The 21,812-nt window shown below is 40.0% G+C and overlaps 1 protein-coding gene across 2 annotated transcripts in view; it reads right to left on the reverse strand.

The window, feature by feature from the left end:
* LOC103057336 (3',5'-cyclic-AMP phosphodiesterase 4B) overlaps window positions 1-21,812 on the reverse strand; it is a 94,217-nt gene that overhangs the window by 10,265 nt on the left and 62,140 nt on the right. For both annotated transcript variants that reach the window (XM_007426571.4, XM_025165639.2), the window contains exons 7-8: window positions 7,382-7,475; window positions 2,031-2,209 (exon numbers count right to left, since the gene is read on the reverse strand). In XM_007426571.4, the coding sequence (XP_007426633.2) occupies window positions 2,031-2,209; window positions 7,382-7,475 (273 nt within the window). The remainder of the gene's footprint in view (window positions 1-2,030; window positions 2,210-7,381; window positions 7,476-21,812) is intronic.

Here is a 21,812-nt window from a genome sequence, read left to right on the forward strand (position 1 = left end):
AAAACTAATTATTCTTTTTAATTTTAGCATATATCCTGCTCTGCACTAGATGGGCATTATTCAAGGATTTCTTTTAGTTAACATAATTTGCAGTGATTTATGTGCAAGTTCTGTCTGGCTTATTCCTGGGTTGCATTTGAGCAATCAGTTCTCAGCTTAATAAAATGATATATGAATGAACAATTGCTTTGTTCCCTTTTTGTGCATGATGGAAAGCTAAATCTTCAGTTAAAAATATTTCCTGATATATTCCAGAATAGAGATGCATACATTCAAAAATACAGATGTCTTTTGAACAAGTCAAGATATTAAGCTAAAATCACACTATAGCTTCATATCTTGGTTGGTTTAGAGAGTACCAACCAGTTTCTTGGTTTGAAGAACATGAGGAGCTAAAACAAACATTTCCTAGTTTAATCACTCATTTGTATACAAGAAGGAACAAAGTAATTTCATTCAAAGTATGGTGCTTTTTCACATTTTTGCTCATTAATACAAGAAATGGTTGTCTGGGTGTGGCCACAGGACATGAACACTGCTATAATCTACAAGAAACAAGGTATAACGTGCTAGTACAAACAAGCAGACCAAAATAAGAAAAGGTAACCTTATACACCATGGCAATACAGAGAAAACACCAAGATTACTGTGATAATCATCAAATACATAAATTATAACAGACAATATTTTATAAAAACCCATTCAAAATTGTATGGGTTCAGTTCATAAAATGAAACTGCTACGTGGCAGTCTATTCTTATTTTTGAACTTAATATTTCAAAAATAATTTGTGTGAAGCTAGATAACTAATTAGATATGAACCAGTACACAGTTTACCTAAGAGTAGATGCTGGCAGCCTAATAAACTTATCGACTTGTCATATGACAGTGTTGGTCTTTCCTTGAAGGAAATTTAGAGAAATTGGTGGAACAGCTATAAAGACTCCAAATTTCTGCAAAGAAGTGTTTGTCTTGTTCATGCATAACATTTCTGGATTACAAGTTTCAGGCCTATACTCTTTCCTTCTCCCTGCACTTGGTTTAGCATTCTGATAACATTTTCAGTTTTGGATGTCACTGGCAGTTACGGTGAAAAGACTTAGCCAAAGCCAGGAACAGAAGGGATGGTTCCCTGTTTAATGAATTATGGTTTATTAATACAATTAAGTGACTTCTGAAACTGGTCTTTTTCTATCATTTCAGGATAACAAATAGTACCATCTTGATGGATCCTTATCAAGCCCTGGGATTTATCAGGCACCACCTTACCAAAGTCAACTGTACTTGTCTGGTCCAATCATCTCAAGAAGGTCTACTGAGAGTCCCTCATCTGTGAGGTTCATGGATCTTGGACAAGCTGGCCGGCTTTCTCTTGAAAGCCCCTCTAATTTGGGATATGCTTCCCCCAGAGGCCCAAATGGCATCTTCTCTAGCAAAAACTGTTAAACTGTTTTTATGCCATCAATCGTTCAGCTCCACTTTATTGGCTATGAGTGCTCTATTTGTTTTTATGCACTTAGGTGTTTGTCTGTATCATTTATTTTTCTGTAGCCATGGTTCTTTTTTATTGTTTTTTCCTTTGTTATAAATCGCCTCAGGTAATTTGTTTAGAATAGTCAACAAAAAAATAAATAAGAACAAATATCTTCTTGTGCTGGAGAAATATGCCAAAAGTTTAAACCCAAATGGAATAGGAATATACTAACTCAGTGATGGCTAAATGTTTTTTGTCAAATGTGCTATAATTATGAGGAAGTGACACTCTAGTACCAGTACAATATCCTGTTTGGAGGGAAATACTGGCTCGAAGACAAAAACAAACTGAGATGAAAATACTTCTGTATCTTGTCAAAGGCAGAAGTTGCCTCTGAGATCAAGCTCAACAAAATGTATTAAGGCTGCCACTCTCCTCAGAGTCTAGAGAGAGACTGTTAAAGTGTGAGCCGCAATTTCCAAATCATCCTTTGCAAAGATGGGCAAACTTCCTTCACTACCCCCCCACACACTTCCTTCCATTTTGCAATGCTCACCTTACTGAGCAACTCTTCCTGGTCTGTTTTCACCCCAAAGCGGGGAATGCTGGAATTGGTCAGGCTGGAACTGTGCATGAGTTTCTTGACCCCACTGATCTGGCACATGGGTTGCTGCCGCTTCTTCTTCTCCCGGTCTTTCTGTGTTGGGGATGGGATCTCCACATCGTTCTGCTTGTCTGAGGATGAAAAGAGACTGCATCTGAGAGAGAAATGACAAGGGCAAAAAACTGAAGGAGCACTACCTCACCTAAGAAGTAGCCTCTCTGGACCAAGTGTCATGACTGATGACACAGGTACTGTATCTCCCTCCATCCCTCATTCAAACAATTTTGCTCCCCTTGATGAAACTACATTTCTATCTCAAAGATGCCAGGAATGAAAGCTCAGAATTTATGGAGCAAAAGGAATTTTAACCTAATTCCTGGTAGCTAAAGTTCTCATAAGTCAGGATACTGCAAGAATTGTTGGGACTCAGGTTGGATATAGTCCTAAAGCTTCTTAGTACTTATTAGAGACTTAGGAGGTGCTTTTATTGTGCAATTGTCCTACTTTATTCATCTTTTTCAGATATCCTTTTCCCTTTGTTGCCCTCATGCCCCCCCCTTATTTTAAAGGTAGAATAGCCTCTGATTGTGCTATTATTGATTGATTGAATATGATTGTGCTTCAAGGTATATGGAGCCTCCAGTTTTCTATAATCCAGACATTTAGTCCTGTCTCATCATGAGTTCTGGCTGTTCTAATTTTGCAGGATTCAAAAAAGAAAAAAAGAAAACTATCCAAATGCTTTTTGTGTGTCTTATAAGTACTTATTGGACAGTACCAATAACCTGGGCAATTAAACAGCTATTTCTATTTATTTTTTAAATTACTATAATAAAATGGTTATTATTAATACCAGCAGTAGCATGAAAGGATGCTCACCTGCATGAGCACTGATATTTATCAGTATTTATGTTCTTTATAAAGTGTTCTCAACAACAATGCCATTCTGAGGCTCTTCTTTTATCAACATACATTCCACCTTCTAGAGGACTTCTGTTTGTACACATATAATTAAAGAAGTAACAAAAAAGTGCTCAGGGTCAGAATCACAAAGCACATCCCCCTTTCTAATGAACAAACCAGTCGAACAGAATTTAGCCATCATCTTAATTCTGTCCCTGACTGTAGTCTTTTACTTTTCCTAGACAAATGAATAGCTGCCATTACTCCTTTAGAGGAAGAAAGGGAGAAATATAATGCTGGACATTTAGGCCAATGTGGTGAAAACAATCTTGCTCACTCTCCATAGCAACTCTGAGATGGATGGCAATATTACTTCTTCCACTTTCCCTCCCCTGAAGATACTTCAGGCTCATGAAGCTGAAAGGGGAAATGTGTTTCCAGTTTAGGTTTCTAAACTGGAAGACTTAAAGTAAAATGTAGAGCAGTTTGGGGAGAGACTCACCCTCAGGAGTGGAGGGTCTTGTTCCCCCACCTTCTTCTAGGACCGTCTCCAAGGGCAAGAAGTCACGTGTGGGTGGCACCCACTGGGAGTAGAGAGGAGGGGGAGGAGATAGTCTGCCAAGGGGGAGGTGGCGTACACTGGGGGAGCCTAGGGGAGGGAGAAAATGGGGAGGGCGCAGTGTGACAGGGAACTGGGAGGGAGTCACATCATGGCATGGCAGAGCTATGCCCCAATGGTACCTGCGGGAGAAGCAGCGGCAGGGGGGCCTCATGGCAGAGTGGAAGGGGCGGGCAACAGGCCCTAGGAGGAAGCAGGGCATAAGCCATGGTACCATTCTAGAGTGCTGGGTTCTGAGTTACTAGGAAGAAGGATTGTGACAACAGAGAATATTCAAGCCAACCGCCATACTGCTGAACTCTTTCAAATACTGCTGTTAACAGAGTCCCTAATATTCCCCATCATCTTGCAAAAAAACAAAACAAAAAAAAACCCCAACCAACAACAAAGCTCTCCATCTTCTCCCATGTTCACCTGGTAAGGCTTTGAATAACTTTGGAACCAGTGTTCTACCATGTTTGACAAAGCAGGGGGACATCTCTTGCTCAGGCTAAGATGGTACTCAGGCTCTGGAAGTTGATCTGTAGAAAGAACTAGCTTTCCTGGGGCAGCACAACAGCTCAAGTTCATCTGCATTTTCCTCTGTGGGGTAGCCTCATATATGATCAAGCAGATTCAAGGATTTGCCTGGGAGCTTGAGGAACTGGAGGAATAGGCTGCCTCAGTATCATGGAATTCCATCATCCCAGGACAGTTCATGGGTCTGAGGTAAGTGGACATCTGTGGGTGTGTATCTTTATGGCTGAGGCAAATTCCAAAGAAAAAGTTGAGAATAAGCCCAAGAGTTCTGACTCCTTTCCTTTCCTATTCCAAAGAAAAAGTTGGGAATAAACCCAAGAATTCTGACTCCTTTCCTTTCCTTTCCTCACCTCAACCAACAAACTCTGCTTCCAGCCCTCAGCCACAAATGACCAGTCACTCTGGCCATTTCCTACCAATCACTTGATTCTGCTTTGGTGCCATAGCCAAGAATGGAATCCAAGTGTCCAGAGGTTCCCAGGCTGGCCTACCAAACACAACTTCTTCTGCCAATGGAGAAACAGCTCCAGAATCCCAAAGTCTGGGGCCAGACTAGTTAAACTAGACCGGGTGCTCCCCATCTGCTCATTATCTGAAAAACTCTCTCTCCACAGCAATTCCATACTGGAAAGATTTCTCTTGGTGGTGGTGGTGGTGGTGGTGGGTCAACCAACTAAGCTCAGTAATGGGATTTCACGTTCTCTGCCTTTTTGATCTCTTTTGCACCACTGTGGCCTGGCACTGCCCCATCACATGACCTTGGCAGGCCATGCCACAGCTGCTCAGGAGGAGCAGGGAGGGTGAATTCTGGCCCCTGCTCAACTGATACTTGGCCTCCGCTTTCAGCCCATGTTCCAGCTCTTACACAAGGCCTCCATTGAAGTGGTAGTTTGCATCAACATTTGCTTAAGGCTGGGTATTTGCATCCGCTGACGTCAATGGGAGGCCTGGTTTCTGGAGAACCCAGTGGACAGGAGGCACCCAAGAGTTTGCTTCGCATGACTGCAGTTCTTGGCTATCCTGTCTAGTTCAGGAAGTCTGCAGCTCTTGGGGGAGACATACATGATGAAGCTTCTGCACACAAATGTAGTACTTATTTCCTCATTTTTATGTAAACACAATGTTTACACACATTATGGAGATTGGAAGGGAACAACCTGCTTAGATTTGTGTGCATAAGATGATGAACTGCCTGATAGGCTAATCCTATATTTTGTTAGGTTTACTTGCAGAATAAGTCATGCTAAGATTTGCTGTCAAGTAAATATACACAAGAATGAAGCTACAGGCTGCATCCTTATGCTCATTTATATGGCAGTAAGTTCCAGTAATTTCAGTGGAGCTTACTTTGGAGAAAACATCTTCCAGATTGCTTTGCTTGTCTCTGAATGGAAAAAGCATGGCATGATCCAACAGTGAAATCCAGGAACCTGAATTCCTGGACATAATCTATATACCAAATAGGAATTGGAAACTGAAAATGTTGTTGCAGATTCAGATTATCTCATATTAAGCAGAGACCACATCCTAACTTTCTGGTTCTAACATTTATATTATGTCTACAATGTGGGGCCTTCCAGAATTCCCAGCCAACCGACCCTCAATTTCCTACTGATGCTACTATGATTGTCACAAGTGTGCTTGGAAGACAACACTGGACAAGAGTTATCCCGGTGCCCAAACACCTCTGTACTTCTGCTATCTTACCAAACATTTACTTAGCAGGTAGTCAGGGGAGCAAGTGGAAAGGGGAGGGAGGAACCTGAGGGCCCAGTCTTTCTTCTTGCCTAACACCCAGCGATTGGCACTCTGGGATAGGTACAAATGGATCTGCAGAGCAGCACAATTTGAACCTCATTCCTCCTGTAAGCTGGAGGAGAAAGTGTGTGTCCATGAGTGTACGAAGAGGCAGGGGAAAAGCTGTGCCTGTTTCGGTTTCCTCACATGAATGTGCCTGGTGCTATCCATACCTTCCCAACAATGCTTTAGCAGTGAGAGAGGAAGGACTGCTAACAATTTTCAGCTTGTCTCTTTGGTAGATTTTTCCCCCCAGTGGGCTTTCTTCTTTTCGAATGACTTCAGCCAATCAGATTTGGCTATAAGATGACATCAATAAGGGCAAACAAAGCCAAAGCTTTGGCCTCAGTTTAAGCTGGTGAAGGGAGGGTGGGAATCTCCCTGTTGCCAAGGCAACCATGCTGCCTCAGCACTTGGGATGCTCCTTGTCTTTCGCTACAACACTTCACATACTGCGGAGAGCGTCACAGAAGCACACCTGCCTGTAGATGTTCCCTGTTCTCATGATATTACTTTCGATGGGACGTGCATTGGAACACGCAACCTCAGGCACATTTGCATAGGATGAGTCATGAGGAAACAAACTGCACTGGGGCTAAGGACCATCACTTATTCCTCCCACGGTGAATATTTTTGTCCTCGTCCAAACTGTTCTTCCCAACCTCTGAGATGGGGGGCTTTCGGGATATGCATGAGGAAACATTAAATGGAACTGAACTTCCATTTTGGCTTAATTCTAAGGAAATAATATAATAATAGCCCTGAATGAAAGGCAGACAGGTTTCAGAGAATCAGACTAATTCATTGTTAGATTTGGAAGAAGAACATATAAGAATTGGTAATTATGGTTTTTTAAATTACAGTCCAGATAAATTATCAAAGTTTAAAAACCTATAGGCATTACTATCAGCGTTTATAACAATACAGTAAAATTACATTCCTGCTTTGGAAGAGTGGATTTGTTTTAATAAAAACTGGGCTACCATTTTTTAAATGCAATGGATTAAAAACACACATTTGTATTTATCCAACAAAAATTTGAATCCTCACAGAACTTTTATCAGATCTTATACTCAAAATATAGTTTCACATTATTATAAAATCAGGTATTTATGTAATTTCTTATTTAAGTTATTTTTTCATGGGTCCTTTTCTTGGGGAACAGTTTAAGAAACTGTGAGAGCCAAATTGCGTGATCATTACGAGCAATGAGAAGAAAGGCTAGTGCCAATTATATTTTGTATATCTTGTTCTGCCTTACTACACAAAAAATATAAGTCAATCGTGAACCCTAAAAAGAATGTTTTCTTTTTAGCAATCTGCCTGATTATATTTGATTGGAAGAATAATGTAGAAGAGATACTGTTTTACAATATTGCATAACACTGTTTTTAAATAATGTACATGGATTGTAGGTGCAGAAGAGCCTTGGCAATTTAAAAAAACACAGTTCCATTACACTCACCTAAAAAGGTGTTGGAAATGTACTCAGACACCTGGTTTCCAGAACGGCTCATTTCAGAGAGGTGGGTTAATTCACGGTTCAGCATTCTTTTGAACTGTCAGAGACACATACAAAAAAAAAATGAAATAATTAATATCTATTTTCTGTCCATGCCCTAGTAAGAATGGATGGGCACAAGTGCATACTTCTCCTTGAATAAGCAGTTGCGTACAAGAACAACCTCATGAATGAGGATAAACTGACATATCGCTTCAATGTGTATGGGCATGGAGACAAACTTAAGAGAAGGAGAATGGCTACAAGCTGGTACTGACGAGTTGAAGTATATTAATAAAACATACATACTATACTTTGAATCTGTGTTAATTTAATGCACGCTGGAATACTCTGTAACTTGGGAATTCTATAACATGCAAGGGTTCTTCAGCAGAATGCTGCCTAAAAAAGGTCCCCTTAATAATATGAAGTTCTCAAATAATTTCTATTACAAATTTATGGATATTTATGTTTACATGTCTTGCATGTTCAGATTCAGATTTTTCTGCATCCAGAAGCACCATATGTGGACACAGTTGCAGACTGCCTCAAATGCAAAAACGTACTTCTCTAAATGTATAATTCTTTGTTACACAATCATGAGAATGCTCACATTTTTATGAAGGCATCTACTCTGCCATATCTGTGAACATAGATATGAATTGTCTTGTGATGATTTATGCAGTTCTGAACTGGAAGATGAATTTTCCCAATCTCATGCCTGAACACCTGAACTGGAAGATGAATTTTCCGAACCTCATGCCTAACAGATATGCACTCTACAACTCCCATCTCAAACAACTCAGGGCAGAGTACAATCAAAGCAACAATAACACTAAAAAACAATAATAAAATATAATAAATTATGCCAGAGGCAATTCAGTAATTGAGACAGTCCATCCAGATGGCCTCCCAAAGCCTCCTGACCCAAAGTCTGGAGGAAAACCAGGTCTTCAAGGCATTACAAAAGGCAGACATACAAGGATGGGGCCATCTGAATCTTGGGGGAAGTAGCACTCCATAGGGCATGTGCAGTGACAGAGAAGGCATGACTCCTGGCTCCATAAGATGACATTGCTTAAGAAATGGGACCCAGTGCATGCCAACCCTGTCAGATCTTTTCAGATAGACAGAGATAATTGGCTACAGATAATCCCACAAATAACTAGGCCAACTAGGCCTTGTGCCATTAAGGGCTCTGAAGGTGATAACCAGGTGATAATTGCACCTGGAAGCCCACTAGTATAGTATAGTACAGTACAGTATAGTATAGCTCATGAAGAAAGTGTTACATGGGTGTACTGAGATCTATCCATAACTACCTGTACTGCTGCATTCCAGACCAGCTGTAGCTTCTGAGTGATCTTCAAGAGCAGCCCCATGTGGAGCACTTTATAGTAATTCAGACAAGAGATAACCCAAGCGTGGGTGACTAGGAGTAGGAACTCCTGATCAAGAATGGACACAACAGGCATCCAAGATGAATTTGTACAGTGGCCCTCAGAGCCACCATGGCTGCCATCTGCTTTTCAAGTAGGAGCCATGAATCTAGGATGCCCAGATTATACACCAGGTCTGTCTGGGGGAGTGCAACTAGAACTAAAAGTGGAACATCTCTGGATCCAGGAGGTCTCAAAATCCACAGCCTCTTGGTCTTGCTAAGGATGAGCCTAAGTTCTTCCCTATTTAGAGCCCCATACCTTCCAGACACCATGTCAGAACACTGACAGCATCATTTGGACAACTAAGATGTATAATTGGATATCGTCAGCATACTGATGATAGCTAATCCCATGCTGATGGATGACCTCACCCACCAGCCTCACATAGATGTTAAACAAGAGCAGCAATTAGGACCAAGCCCTGAGGCATCCCTCAAAATAAGGGTTGAAGGCTCCCCCTCCCCTCCCCTCCCCTCCCCTCCCCTGATCAATATTGACTGGAACTGGCCCAGGAGGAAGCAGGAGAACCACTGTATCTCCCACTCCCACCCCTTTGAGTTAATCCAATCAGCAGGATATATCAAAGGCCCAAATACCATTCCACTAATCAAGAAATCTATGTGTTTTGTCTGAGGATGGTACTTACAGTATTTTATGACCTTGAATTGAAGTGGTTAACGAATGGTAATGTCCTAATGAGGATTTTGGAATCCTCCTACTGATACACTGCTATAAATCAATACTTTCCCAACCTGTTGGACTATGATTCCCATCATCTTCATATACAACACATATGGCTAAGCTGACTTGGCAATGTGAAGCATTTTAATCTAAAACATTTGGAGGGCAACATATTAGGAAAGACTGTGTATATTATTATAAACAACTAGGAAAAACACATAATGTTCTTAAAATACACTACTTACTTTACAATTTGATCTTAATTACATATCAAAAACATGCCTTTAATTTTTAAAAAAATCTCGAGGTTTTCCCAAGTGAAATGATACCATAGCCATTTAAAAGAAATTGAACATGTGTATGTCCCACTTTTAAACAGAGGTCTCCATGGGTGTTGCCTTCACTACAATCTTATTCCCCTTAAGACCAACCTTATTGTGAATGTAACTACATTATTCACCCATGAGTACTTCTGCTTTCGCCACTATACATTTGCTAGTCAGCTCATACAATATTGTGGCTCAAACAACATCTGGGCTGCCAGGGTCCATGGACCATTAAAAGATAGCAAAGAGATAACAGAAAACACAAACTCGTTGCTCCCATCTTGTGGCCCTCTAGATTTTTGCAGCCTAGCCCTAAATTAGACAGATAAAGAAGAGTTGAGTTTGCAGTAGCTCTTGGCAACTTAAGGGACCAAAAAGTTTCTGACTATATGCTATGCTAGCACCATCCATGTCTGATTAAGCAGGGAATTGTAAGAAACCAGCCGGACCAGAAGAGATACCTTTTCACATGTATTGATGTGAATGAGTCAAAAGGTACTCAGCTCTTCTTCCCAATCCCCTAAACAATGCTTTTATGACAAGTTTGTTCCCTACACTGAAAAATCAGAGATGCATTTATAAATATAATTACTGAGGAATAATTTTCAATGAATATGGCAGGATTTATTTCTCTTTCTCCATAAGACACGAAGTAACTATCATAGCTGCAGGCTACCTCCACTTTTCATGGTCAAAGACCATAATCTCTGGCTTCTTCCTATAGAGGGAGGGGAGGGCAAACACCTCAAAAGATTACCATATCCTCATCCAGTAACTCATTAGGATGTGGTTTATTGTGAGTGAATACTATTGAGATAGACATCTGGTAAAAAGTTAGAGTGGACAAAGAGTGCTGGTAGGAAAAAGTTGGATTTCTTAAAACGTCTTTGTTCTCAACCCTTCATTAATCTTCAACATATTCTACTTGTGGAATTTCTGCCCATTTATTAATACTATTTAAATAATTTTTGCTCCAACCTGACCAAAAGCTGCAAGTGGCTTACAAGCCACTGCTGCTCTCAAAATCTAGCCTTCATTCTTAACATCCTTATGCATGGCTCTCGGGTAGTTCTTTCCTTCCATACTTGCTGGCTTTGTCCTTTCTCTGATTCTTTCCCATGAAACAGAGTTTAGCAAAGCTTGGGCTGGATACAGCTTAGTGTCCCTTTTCCTCCTCCCTTCTGGTACAACATTTTGTTTCTCTCTGTGGTTTGCAAGAAATTGCAGTCATTCTCCATCTTATGAAGGTACTTTTTGTTCACTGCCTCTCCTGTCTGAATCCTTGCTTTTGCCAAGCCCACATCCTCTCCTGCAGCAGATGTTTTCTCTTTACCCTGCCAAAATCTAGACAAAATGAGGGCCAATACTGTTGAACTTCCCATTGGCTCAACTAAATTCTAACATCATGGCTGTGTTTGGACACAGTTTAACTTAACTATGGGTTTCTCAACCCAATTTTCTGGGTTCACGTGATATAATAAACAATAAGGAAACGACAAAAATGCATCATATCCTAGATTACAGTATGGCTATTCTCTAGTGATATCTCTTGTGAAGAACCATGGCCCAAAGATGCTGAATTATTCCATCTCATCTCATCCCATCCCATCCCATCCCATCCCATCCCATCCCATCCCATCCCATCCCATCCCATCCCATCCCATCCCATCCCATCCTCTCCTGGAAGAATTGCAATAGTTTTTCAGTACCTCTTTTCCATGACTCTTATAAAAATCTAGCTGCCAACCTAAAAAATGGAAGCACCATTCCTGGGTCAGAATAGGTGTTTTTAGAATGCTAACCTGAACTCTAAAGAGCTGAGGATTTTTAATGTGAGAACCTCCTAAAGAAATCCGATAGGAAGGAGGAATTTGAGCTTGCTGGTTATGGGTGGAAATAGCTAATAATCAACTCAGAGCAGTTTTGGAGTTGAGTGACATAGAAATACCACAAACAAACAAACAAACAAACAATGCATGGTGACAGATCTTCACCCTCATGGATGGGCTCACTAAGATTAGTGTGTGTTTGTTTTTGGGAGGGGAGAGTCAAACAATATCTGATAATTCTGCATCAGAACAATTTTTAACTGACCTTATTTAGGACCTTGGCATTATTTGGCTCTAAATAAAACAAATTCCATTTTCCAAAGTTGTATCAAAGCAGAAAGTATATAGGATAAATGGACAAGCTTGCTTTTACAGTTTGATGCTTGATATTGCTCTCTTTTTAAAAACCCCTTTGTCCTTGAGAAAACTCCCGGATGCTGCTCCCTGGCAGGAGAGCTGAGGTGAGTCATCGACTAGGCTTGTTAGCTGAGACATGCCTCTCCATCACGCCAGCCAGCCTCAGAAAGAATGAAAGGGAAAAGCTCCCTTCTAAGACCTGGGAAGGCTTCCAGTGGTGCTTCAACTGCCCTTCATTAAGGGCAAGATGACTTGATGGAGAATCCTAATCCAAAGCCTGGACGTCTTTCATTCTAGGGCAACAAACTTCTTCCTCTGCCTGGACTCTCCCAAGCAGTCCATGTGGCAATCCTGCTGTTTCCCAATTTAAACTTGGTCTGTTTGTTCTTAAGGAGCATTTGTGAGATCAAAATGCTACCCTGAGCTTCACAGAGGAAGAACAGAATGGCAGTGTAAATAGATGAACTGATGCATGAATGACTAATGTTTTACTTATTTGTGTGATATGAAAGCATTTCTACAAAGAAAAGAAATTGGTACAGCGAAAAGCAGAAGCGATATATTTGGAACAAGCCCATATAGGTCTTAAAGAGAAGACCAGACATACTGTTTTGGTAAATGTGATTCTACAGGAGTGTTGAGACAGACTGGTCTTCTGAAGACACTGAATATGATTATGTAACTTGCCCAGCTAACTGTCCAAAGACAAAAAGGAAAGGAGAAGGCAGGAGGGAGAAAGGCCTCTCTCTTCTTAATAACGTATCATCCCCCTGGTCAGAATCCAGCTAGTAGCCCTTCCTGACCTTATACTTTTGGATGTGTTGGGCTACTATAACCATCATCCTGAAACAACATGCCCATTGGCTGAGGATGACAGGAGTTGTAACAGAAACACATCTAAAGAGTCCCAAGTTGGGTAAAACAAAACTAGAATAATAATGAGATGCCATACATGTAGAGCATGTAGGACAGTATTTTCAGATTAAGGGAATCTGGCTAACAACAATCCATGAAACCTAGAGTAGAGTCAGAAGAAAATAACTTCATGAAAATCTTGCTTTCAGGCAAGCAGACAAAAGATTCATCAATGAAGTAGCCTGGAAAATGTCTTGGGAAACAAACTTCTTTGCAACCAGGTCTTTAGACTCCATGCATATATATTTAAGTGTTTCAGGTAAGAGAAATTGCTACATCAACAATTACCCTTCTGTTGCTTGCCAGTTCCAATTCCTTTCTATTATTTGCTATCAAACTATCCATCCCTCTGAAATCAAAGAGAAAAGAGTTGTATATTGCAAAGATCTTGCTTTGTCTGTGATAGGAATGTGCAGTGCTTCAAATCTGAAGCCAAAAATGTGCTATGGAGCAAGCATAAGCATGCACACATGGGAAACATTATTTATGACATTTATCTCCTCTATTTGTTCTGCAACTTACTACAGTTCCCATTTTTTAGAGCAAGAAGGGAAGCTATGAGAAAGGGACTTGACCTGACTATTCAGGCAGATCAAAGACTGGATTAGGAGCTGAATTATAAAATATCTGTACAACTTTCCAACTCTTCTCATATCAAACGTAGTTAAGGCAATTAAACTGATCATGCTTCTTCAAGCTGTTATGGGATCCCTTCTTTTTGTTGGCGTGTCAATGTTAAAGACAGCAGTTTTAAATCATCTTTGTATTAGTCTTTTTTTAATCTACTGCCAGTATGCAAAAGTATAATAGAAAGGTTACATTTCAGCCTCTGCAATCTCTGTGTCAAGAAGTGTTTTATCTATTGTTATTAAATCCAGGAAAAGCATAAACTGTGAATACTGGTAAATGTGTAATAAAGTGAGAGAAGATTTCCAAGTGATAATCAATGCAGTTTAAAATAATTGTGTGATTCTGGCCTCTATGATTGTTCTGTATCATGAAAATAAAGGCCAAGTCTATATCATCATTAGCTAATATTCTGATACTATCATAATATCTTCGTGGTGGTGGGGAATCTTCTCCAGTTCACAGTCAGAGTTCCTCAGAAATAATTTGCTGGGAGCGACATGTGGCAGTGGACTCACCCAAAGGAGGATAGATCCACCCCATCCACTCAGGAAGATGCCAGAGGTTTTGTCTGATTCCAGAAGGCTTTTGAAATTAGACTACAGGCCACATATTGCTCTCTTCTGACTCAATCATTATTTGGAAAGAGGACAAAGGAGAGTTCAGCATAGTAAGGACTATATTCAATTTCAGATGCTTTCTATTCTCCAACATGAGGGCTCAGTCTATGAAAATCAGAACAAGATTATCTAATCCTGACACAAAATGCCACTTATTTATGGGATCTGTAGGATGCCCTTCAAAACCAGCTTTCCCAGGTCAGGGATGGCTCACAATTTTATCGTTCAGATATATTTGCTAGTTTTTGTGTGAAAATCAGCAAATGAATCCAAACAATGAAATTATACAATAAAATACAATAATTAAAATATGCGACACTAAAAGCATAAAAGCAGCAGCTGCCCGAGTAATTGTTTCTAAGTAGCATGTATGTTTAATTTTAACACAATAACTGTTTTAAATGCCACCCCACCCCCACCGCGATTTGATGTGGCATCAGAGAGCCCCTCAAGGAGGGTGAATAGTTGTCATTTATTCAGGTTTACTTTTTCTCCAGGCTCCCTGTCCATTCTGCTGCCAATCTCAAAGATTTAGATCTGGTGTTGGGCACTCAGGACAGACTAGGATTCTGTTAGTGTACTGTCTAGGCTTCTGAGCTGACCAGCCAAAAAGGGATCTCAGATGGGGTGCTGATAATTCCCAGAAACAGGGTCGTAGGGGATTTCAATACTGCTGCCGGGGCTACTGTATTTCATGGCAGCCACGACAACCATAAGTCTGTCCCAACGTTACTGGCTCAATACATGTGGCAGGTCACACAATGGACTTGTTTTTTTTTCTACTGGGAAGGAGAAGGATGATCTGAAGCTGGGGAGTTTTAAATATGTTCCCTTGTCATGGTCAGACCACTTCCTGCTGGGGTTTAGACTTGTAACAACTATTATCCTCTGAGGGATGTGGGAATTGTTAGCACAGTCTGCCCCCAGAATTCCAACATGTTCCACAAGGCTCTGGAGAATTTCCTGATGGTGGGGGCTTGTTGAAGCCTCAGTCACCCTGTGGAATCTGAGCAGGCGATATAATTGTTTCTAACTGAATATGAGTAAAAGCTCATTATCAAGATGACTTATGGCTGTACTAGAGGCAAAGAAGAAATGTTTCTTCTTCCCTGTTGTGGCCTTTCTCTACTGCTCAACAAGTGACTCTTTGGCCCGGTGTGCAATCACAGAGAAGCCTCAGCCATTCACTATGTTGGCTAGCACTTTGAGAATAAAATTGATCGTATCTGCTACTGATTTTTGCCAAAGCTGAGCATGGATCCTGGCTACAAATCTTTGGTGATTTCAAAAGATACTCCAAAATAAGCGTTCTGGTTTCCTGATCCTGATGTAACTACCATGGATGTCTATACCGTACCTTTCTTTACATGACATTGGGTTATTTGTGTAATCCATATGAAAAATTAAGCACTTTTTAAAAAAACAATAAAATAACACTTAATCAGAAAACTGCAAGAACAGAGAAGAGTTGTAGTGGTTCTCTGTTTTTATGAAGGGGTAATGGGAGGATACTACAGGAACTGTTTTACTATTTTATTGAATACACAGTTTGACTGATTACAAGGTAAATTAATTCTAGTATTCCCTAATGCTCTCCAATGCAAAACAAAGCTGTTGGAATTATTTCCTCCAGCAAATAAACAAAATTCAATGTACAAAGAAAATGAGAATGCCAAGAGAGTTCTAACTTAGCCTTTTCCATGACATGCCACTTTTCAATGTGCAGAAATGTTTTTGTATGGGTACATTCCATTATGTGTAGCCCATTAAGTCCATTAGTCTCTTTCCCTTACTGTAAGAAATGATTTAGCTATTATCAGGTTTATATTCAGGAAAGAGTGACTGCTACAGATATTATGGGATTGTGTGAGTGAATTTCCTGCAACTTTTCATGATCAAGTTGGAGTTATCTTTGGGCAATGGGAGAAGTTATGCTAGCATTACATAGATCTCTTGCTCCAATTTCTATTTTCTTGGATTCAGAGCCTACTTGAGGCTTGTTACTACCAACAGTGACTAGTTCATGAGTTGTATCATCTCAAACTGGGGTCCAATCATTTCCATACTGTGCCTATCAGTCCAATCACTTTTCATCCAACCCAAACATCTTCCTTGATTTTTCGGATTTCAACTTCCCCTTCCCCCCTCAACTAAGTTAGCTACCTCTTCTTCCACTCTTGCTTTCCATAGTCCATTTTCTCAAAAGCTGAATGAAGCGGAACTGTAATGGGGGGAGACAGCAGCCGGGAAAAGGGGAATATAATCGAAGTGGCAACCTCATCACCTCTGGCAGCCAATCAGCTGTGCCTCACAGCTATCTCCATAGCAACAAGAATCTCCTTAGCAACTGACTTCATCTTCAGAGCAAAGGATGGGGTCTGGGAAACCCTCCATAAGAACACCAAGTCTCTTGGATATAACACAATGTGTCCAGAGACCACTATACATATATTCTGACTGATCTTTGGGGAAATTGTTTGCTCATAGCCCAAAAGTCCACAGACAGACAGAGCCAAATGTAATCACAATCTGAATCTGAGTGAAATAAGCCTGCATGTTCTCCTCCTGTCCTCACTATAGTTAGCTATTTCTAATGATTTCTAGACTGAATCACCTCTGGTGCTCTCCCATGTCTATTATCTGGCCCTTCCATATTTTTCAATGCAGATCGTGGTAATGCAAGAAGGCTGAATGACCTCACTACTTCTTTCTTCCTTCTTATTTCCATTATTCCCCTTTCTAAGGGAGTAAGATTTCACACAAAGCACTTTGGTAAATCTCAATCTAAAGCAGGCAGATGGAACTGGTTCCAGCTGTAGAACTCCATGGCAAATACATGCGTGTGCGCACACACACACACACAATTCATACTTATCCAGGTTAACTTTACCTTCAGCTTCCTAGCTGTAGCAGGAAGCTAAAGACAATCATTTAAAATTTCCCACTAAAAACTCAATAGAAGTAAATATTTGTAGCTACCTGGCCAGATAGTTGTTCCAAGATGCCCAGACCAGCCCCCTTTGAATATTTCAACCAAATACTTAAACAAGAGCAGTACAGTATTTCCAAGTTGCTGTCAATGGCTACCTTGGCTGGGAATTCTGAGACTTGCAGTTCCAAGATAATGGGGGAACATCAGTTTGGGGAAGACTGCCCTTGGGAATGGAGTTCTCTAGGTATACAAGGCAGAATATCTTCTCCTGAATACTTCATTCATAAAGAACAACTTGGCTTTTACAAACTATTTAAACTCACAGTGTTACCTGGAATTTTAGGCTTCATTATTAGCATTCTAAAAAGGTGATATTAGCATTTTTAACATGGCAGTCTAGGCCTCTTTTCTTTTTAGGAAAGCATGTTTTCTTCTGGGCCAAGGCCATTTCTTTTGGTATGCGAGAATTTGCCTTTTCAGCAACTAAACAAAAGAGAGCATATTCTGAAAAGTCCTTCAATACACTTGCAAGTTTTAAAAATACACACCTGGCTCACAAAGAGAGTGATGTAACCCAAAAATTTGCCACTTGTGGAATGTTATCTATAATCAATACTTTCTATTATACAATCCTCACGTGTAATCAATGTCTTTTATTGTTTGATTACTTGCTTTCTGATGTATCACATATACTGAATGTATGTATCATTTGTTTTTGTACCCTATAAAAAGACTTGACCCCCACCCTTAATAAATGCTTTTCGCTTTGCCTGAATTATTCAGTGATTCGTATTTTTGGGTAGACTAAAAAGCCACCTTTGCAAAGTAAAATTGTTTTCTCTCCCAAATTCATGGAATAGGTCTTCAGCTCCATGCCACTTGATGTGCCTGAGTTTTAAAGGCAACAACAGAGCCACTGAGATAAAACTGAAGTGACCAGTACCAACCTTGATAGAAAAACTTCAATCTTTCTATTAATCTTGATAGAAAAAACAAAAACAATAATTTCATTAACAAGAAACTAAAAGAAAGCACACAGGTCAAAATAATATAGGAGAAGGTCACAAAATAACTGGCTGAACTGAAACAGCTGAAATGAGCAAAGCCAGGTAGTATTTGATCCAAAGATCTCCAGAAGTAGTTTGTGACAGAAGGAGGCAAGAGACAATACACATTTTATTGCACAAACGTCACTAAAATGAACAAAAGATACAGAACAACACTGTTTTTGTAAGCCTCTTTTTTATGTGAATGAAATTTGCATAGATAAACCCTAACCCTAGCAGTGTTCACTCCATTTTCCTTAATGGTTTGAGAAAGTAACACAGTGTTTTTAAAAAAGGAAAAGGGAACAAATGGAATCACAGTCCTGCAAACGTCAATGCTGAATGGAAAAACAGTTATGTTCATAAATATTTAGGAAAAAAACAGTATTAGCAGCTGCTAGGATTTTTAAAGGAACAAACCCAAATTAACTTAGTCTTTCTTCTTAATAACTGATTTTTTTAGGCAAGAAGCATACGGTTGCTGGGCAAGATTCTGGATCAAAATTAGCACCATAATTTTCAATTTGTGGATACCACAAAACAGCCTTGAGAATAGGTTAACAACTGAAGATGATCTCAGAACCTGGGAAGTTAGGCACATAGCAGCAAAATGAGATTATCCCAGGATGACAACAAATTTTTGCATGCAGGAAGAGGAGGATTTGGCTACAGAGCAATGCTTCTGATAAAATTTAAAGAGCAAAATAGGTAAGAAATGGAATGTGAAGCAGTGAGGGCAAAATTATTTATTAATCCGAGCAAATGGTAAAATAATAAAGATTGCTATAAGAATCATCCAAGCTTTCTCAAACACGTGAAGAATATTTCTTTTGTCTGAGATTATTTAAACATACAACTTCAGCCCAAAGTGATACAGCCCAGGACAAATGTTATGATATGGCTCTACTAAAAGAATAAACTGGGCCAAAAGGGAGATTGTCAATGCCATTTTAAGTCCCATTAATAAAAACATTATTTCAAGGATATAGGACGCATTAAAACTGCTATTTTCAAAATGGATAGGTTTTATCTGAAGGCCTATGTTCTTGGCACAACTAAACACAGTTATTGACAAGCTGGAAAGGATTCAGGCAAATCCTACCCTACCCCCCACCAAAGAGGAAAATAAAGGGCTATAGAAACTAAGAAGCTAGAGACATTTAGGAAAGATTAAAAAGGAAATTAAACAGAACTGCAGATAACTATTTCTTAGTGTCAGAAAAAAAAATGAGTAATATTGGTTATGAATTTTGGGGGTTATAATTGGGCACACCTTGAAGGCATTAAATAGGAAAGGCTTTTTTAAAGAAATGGTTTTCCAATTGATGCCTATTTTTAATTTTTTGTTTTACTGTTAATATTTTAAACATTTTTGCTGCCTTTTTTAGAGAGTCCATGTAGACAGGACTTGAAAGAATGCTTAAACTAGCAACTTTCAGCAATGAAATCTGCAAGAAACCCCTTTTTCTATTCACCTTATGGAAGTTCCACTTAAGCCTCAAAATGATGACTGGACACTAACTGCCTTGTGACTGTCTATGGAAAATAAATACATTTATTAAAAAAAATAGCTTTATTGTTGATGGTAGATCCTTTCTTTGCACATGAATAACTGTTTAAGATCCCAATATTTTCAATGGGGCAGTTTTGTCATTAGCAATAATGCGACAAGTGCCTCTGACCTTCGTACAGCCGCATACTGGACAGCACTCCAAAACATAATGATGCTAGAGAATGAATCACAATTTATCAGTACACTCTAAGGGAGGAATGGTAAATGAAAAAACCTTGAAACAGAAACACTTCCTTGACAGAATATGTGATAAATAAACATTTACACTTGTACTGCTTTGACTATTCAGAAAGAGAGCCAGTTTGGTGTAGTAGTTAAGGCACCAGGCTAGAAACCGGGAGACCGTGAGCTCTAGTCCCGCCTCAGGCAGGAAACAGCCGGGTGACCTTGGGCCAGTCCCCTCTCTCGGCCCTGGGAAGAAGGCAAGGGCAAACCACTTCCAAAGTCTTGCCAGGAAAACTGCAGGGGCTAGTCCAGGCAGTCACCAGGAGTTAACACTGACTCAAAGGGGAAGGAAGGAAGGAAGGAAGGAAGGAAGGAAGGAAGGAAGGAAGGAAGGAAGGAAGGAAGGAAGGAAGGAAGGAAGGAAGGAAGGAAGGAAGGAAGGAAGGGCTGCCTTCCAGCAAGTACAACAGGTAGCTTTATTTATACTGTAATCTCTTTCTTTGGATATAAGTACTGTGACCCTGTTATTTATTTATTTATTTAATGGGTACATAGTCACATCTTGTGATTCTCATCAGTTCTTTGCAGTATTACCACACCTATAAAGATAATTGATTTCTGTGACTAATGATTCCACTGGGGGTTAAGGCTGGGAAAGAAAGAAATATACCACTTAGTTTTAATAATTACATTTCAATGTATATATCAGAGGGATTCTCAAACTTTGTGGAACTGCAACCTCCCACTGCAGGCTTGTGCAAACAAAAATGAGGAAGAAAGCCCACAGCAAGCTTTAACAAATCTCCCACTTTGCCTACAGTAACCTGCACAAGTTTAAAAATAATGTGTGAATCCACCCTAAGTTGCTTGTGACTCCCCAGTCCAATCTCCAAATGATGCTGTGTCTAGTCAGCTTCTTCAAACATGGTTATAGTGCCAACCAGAAGCAAGCAGGGATAGCCAAGAATATATTATTCTCATGGGAATTACCACATCATTGCAGAACGCCTTCTAAAAAGAAGTGCATCAGCTCTGTTAATTCAAGAGCAGTTCCCAAAGTGTAGGGACCAACATGAATCAGGGCAGCCTGAGTATTTGGCCTAACTGAATTACAGGACCAGAAGCACTAAAACTATATTCCTGATCCCTGCCATAGGGACTATTTGACTCTGCTATGCCACTATGCCAAGATGTGATTCCCAAGTATTATCTTTCCTCAGAATTCAGCATCCTATTTTAGGAGAAGGGGGTTCTGTCACTTCCCACAAATGCTTAACACAATGCATGTTGCATCCATGGTGGATCATCTTCAGCAATTTTCTGAAGAGTTGTGATTCTCATAGAGGCACTTTTGTGAATACAAGGCAAAGACATACCAGCCTCCATACACCTGTAGAAACCAGTACTCACACGCACAAACCTCTATCACAGCTTTCCCTAATTTATTCCAGACAGGTATAACACTGTAACACTTGTTTCTACTGCAGGCAAATTAAATGTTCATGCTGGTTGGGATTATGTTAGCTGCAATCCACTAACCTGAAGAGCTGCCAGTTTTGAAAAGCTGCTTTATTAGAACCTAAAAAACAAGCCAGTATTAGCATGGTCAAAAAGAGAATGATCTGAGAGACAGCCATTATGGGTGTGCAGGTGTATGGAGATATGTCTGCTTGTTCTACTAGAATAATTGCCAATGTCTGGGATCTAGAATCGGGAGTAGTCTAATCACATGAAAGGCCACAATTCTTCAGGGATAACACTCTGCTGCCTTCTGTTCAAAGACTGCAGTGTAACCTTTTTAATTTTGGAAGAGATAATACATATCCTCCCTCCAACAGTGCTATTCTCAATCTGCTCCCCTTATGCAATTGTAGGGGTTTAG

Source organism: Python bivittatus, unplaced genomic scaffold (assembly GCF_059951505.1).
Source record: "Python bivittatus isolate LINGU-HERP-01145 unplaced genomic scaffold, Pbiv_v1 ctg000220_np1212, whole genome shotgun sequence".
Classification (NCBI taxonomy): domain Eukaryota; kingdom Metazoa; phylum Chordata; class Lepidosauria; order Squamata; family Pythonidae; genus Python; species Python bivittatus.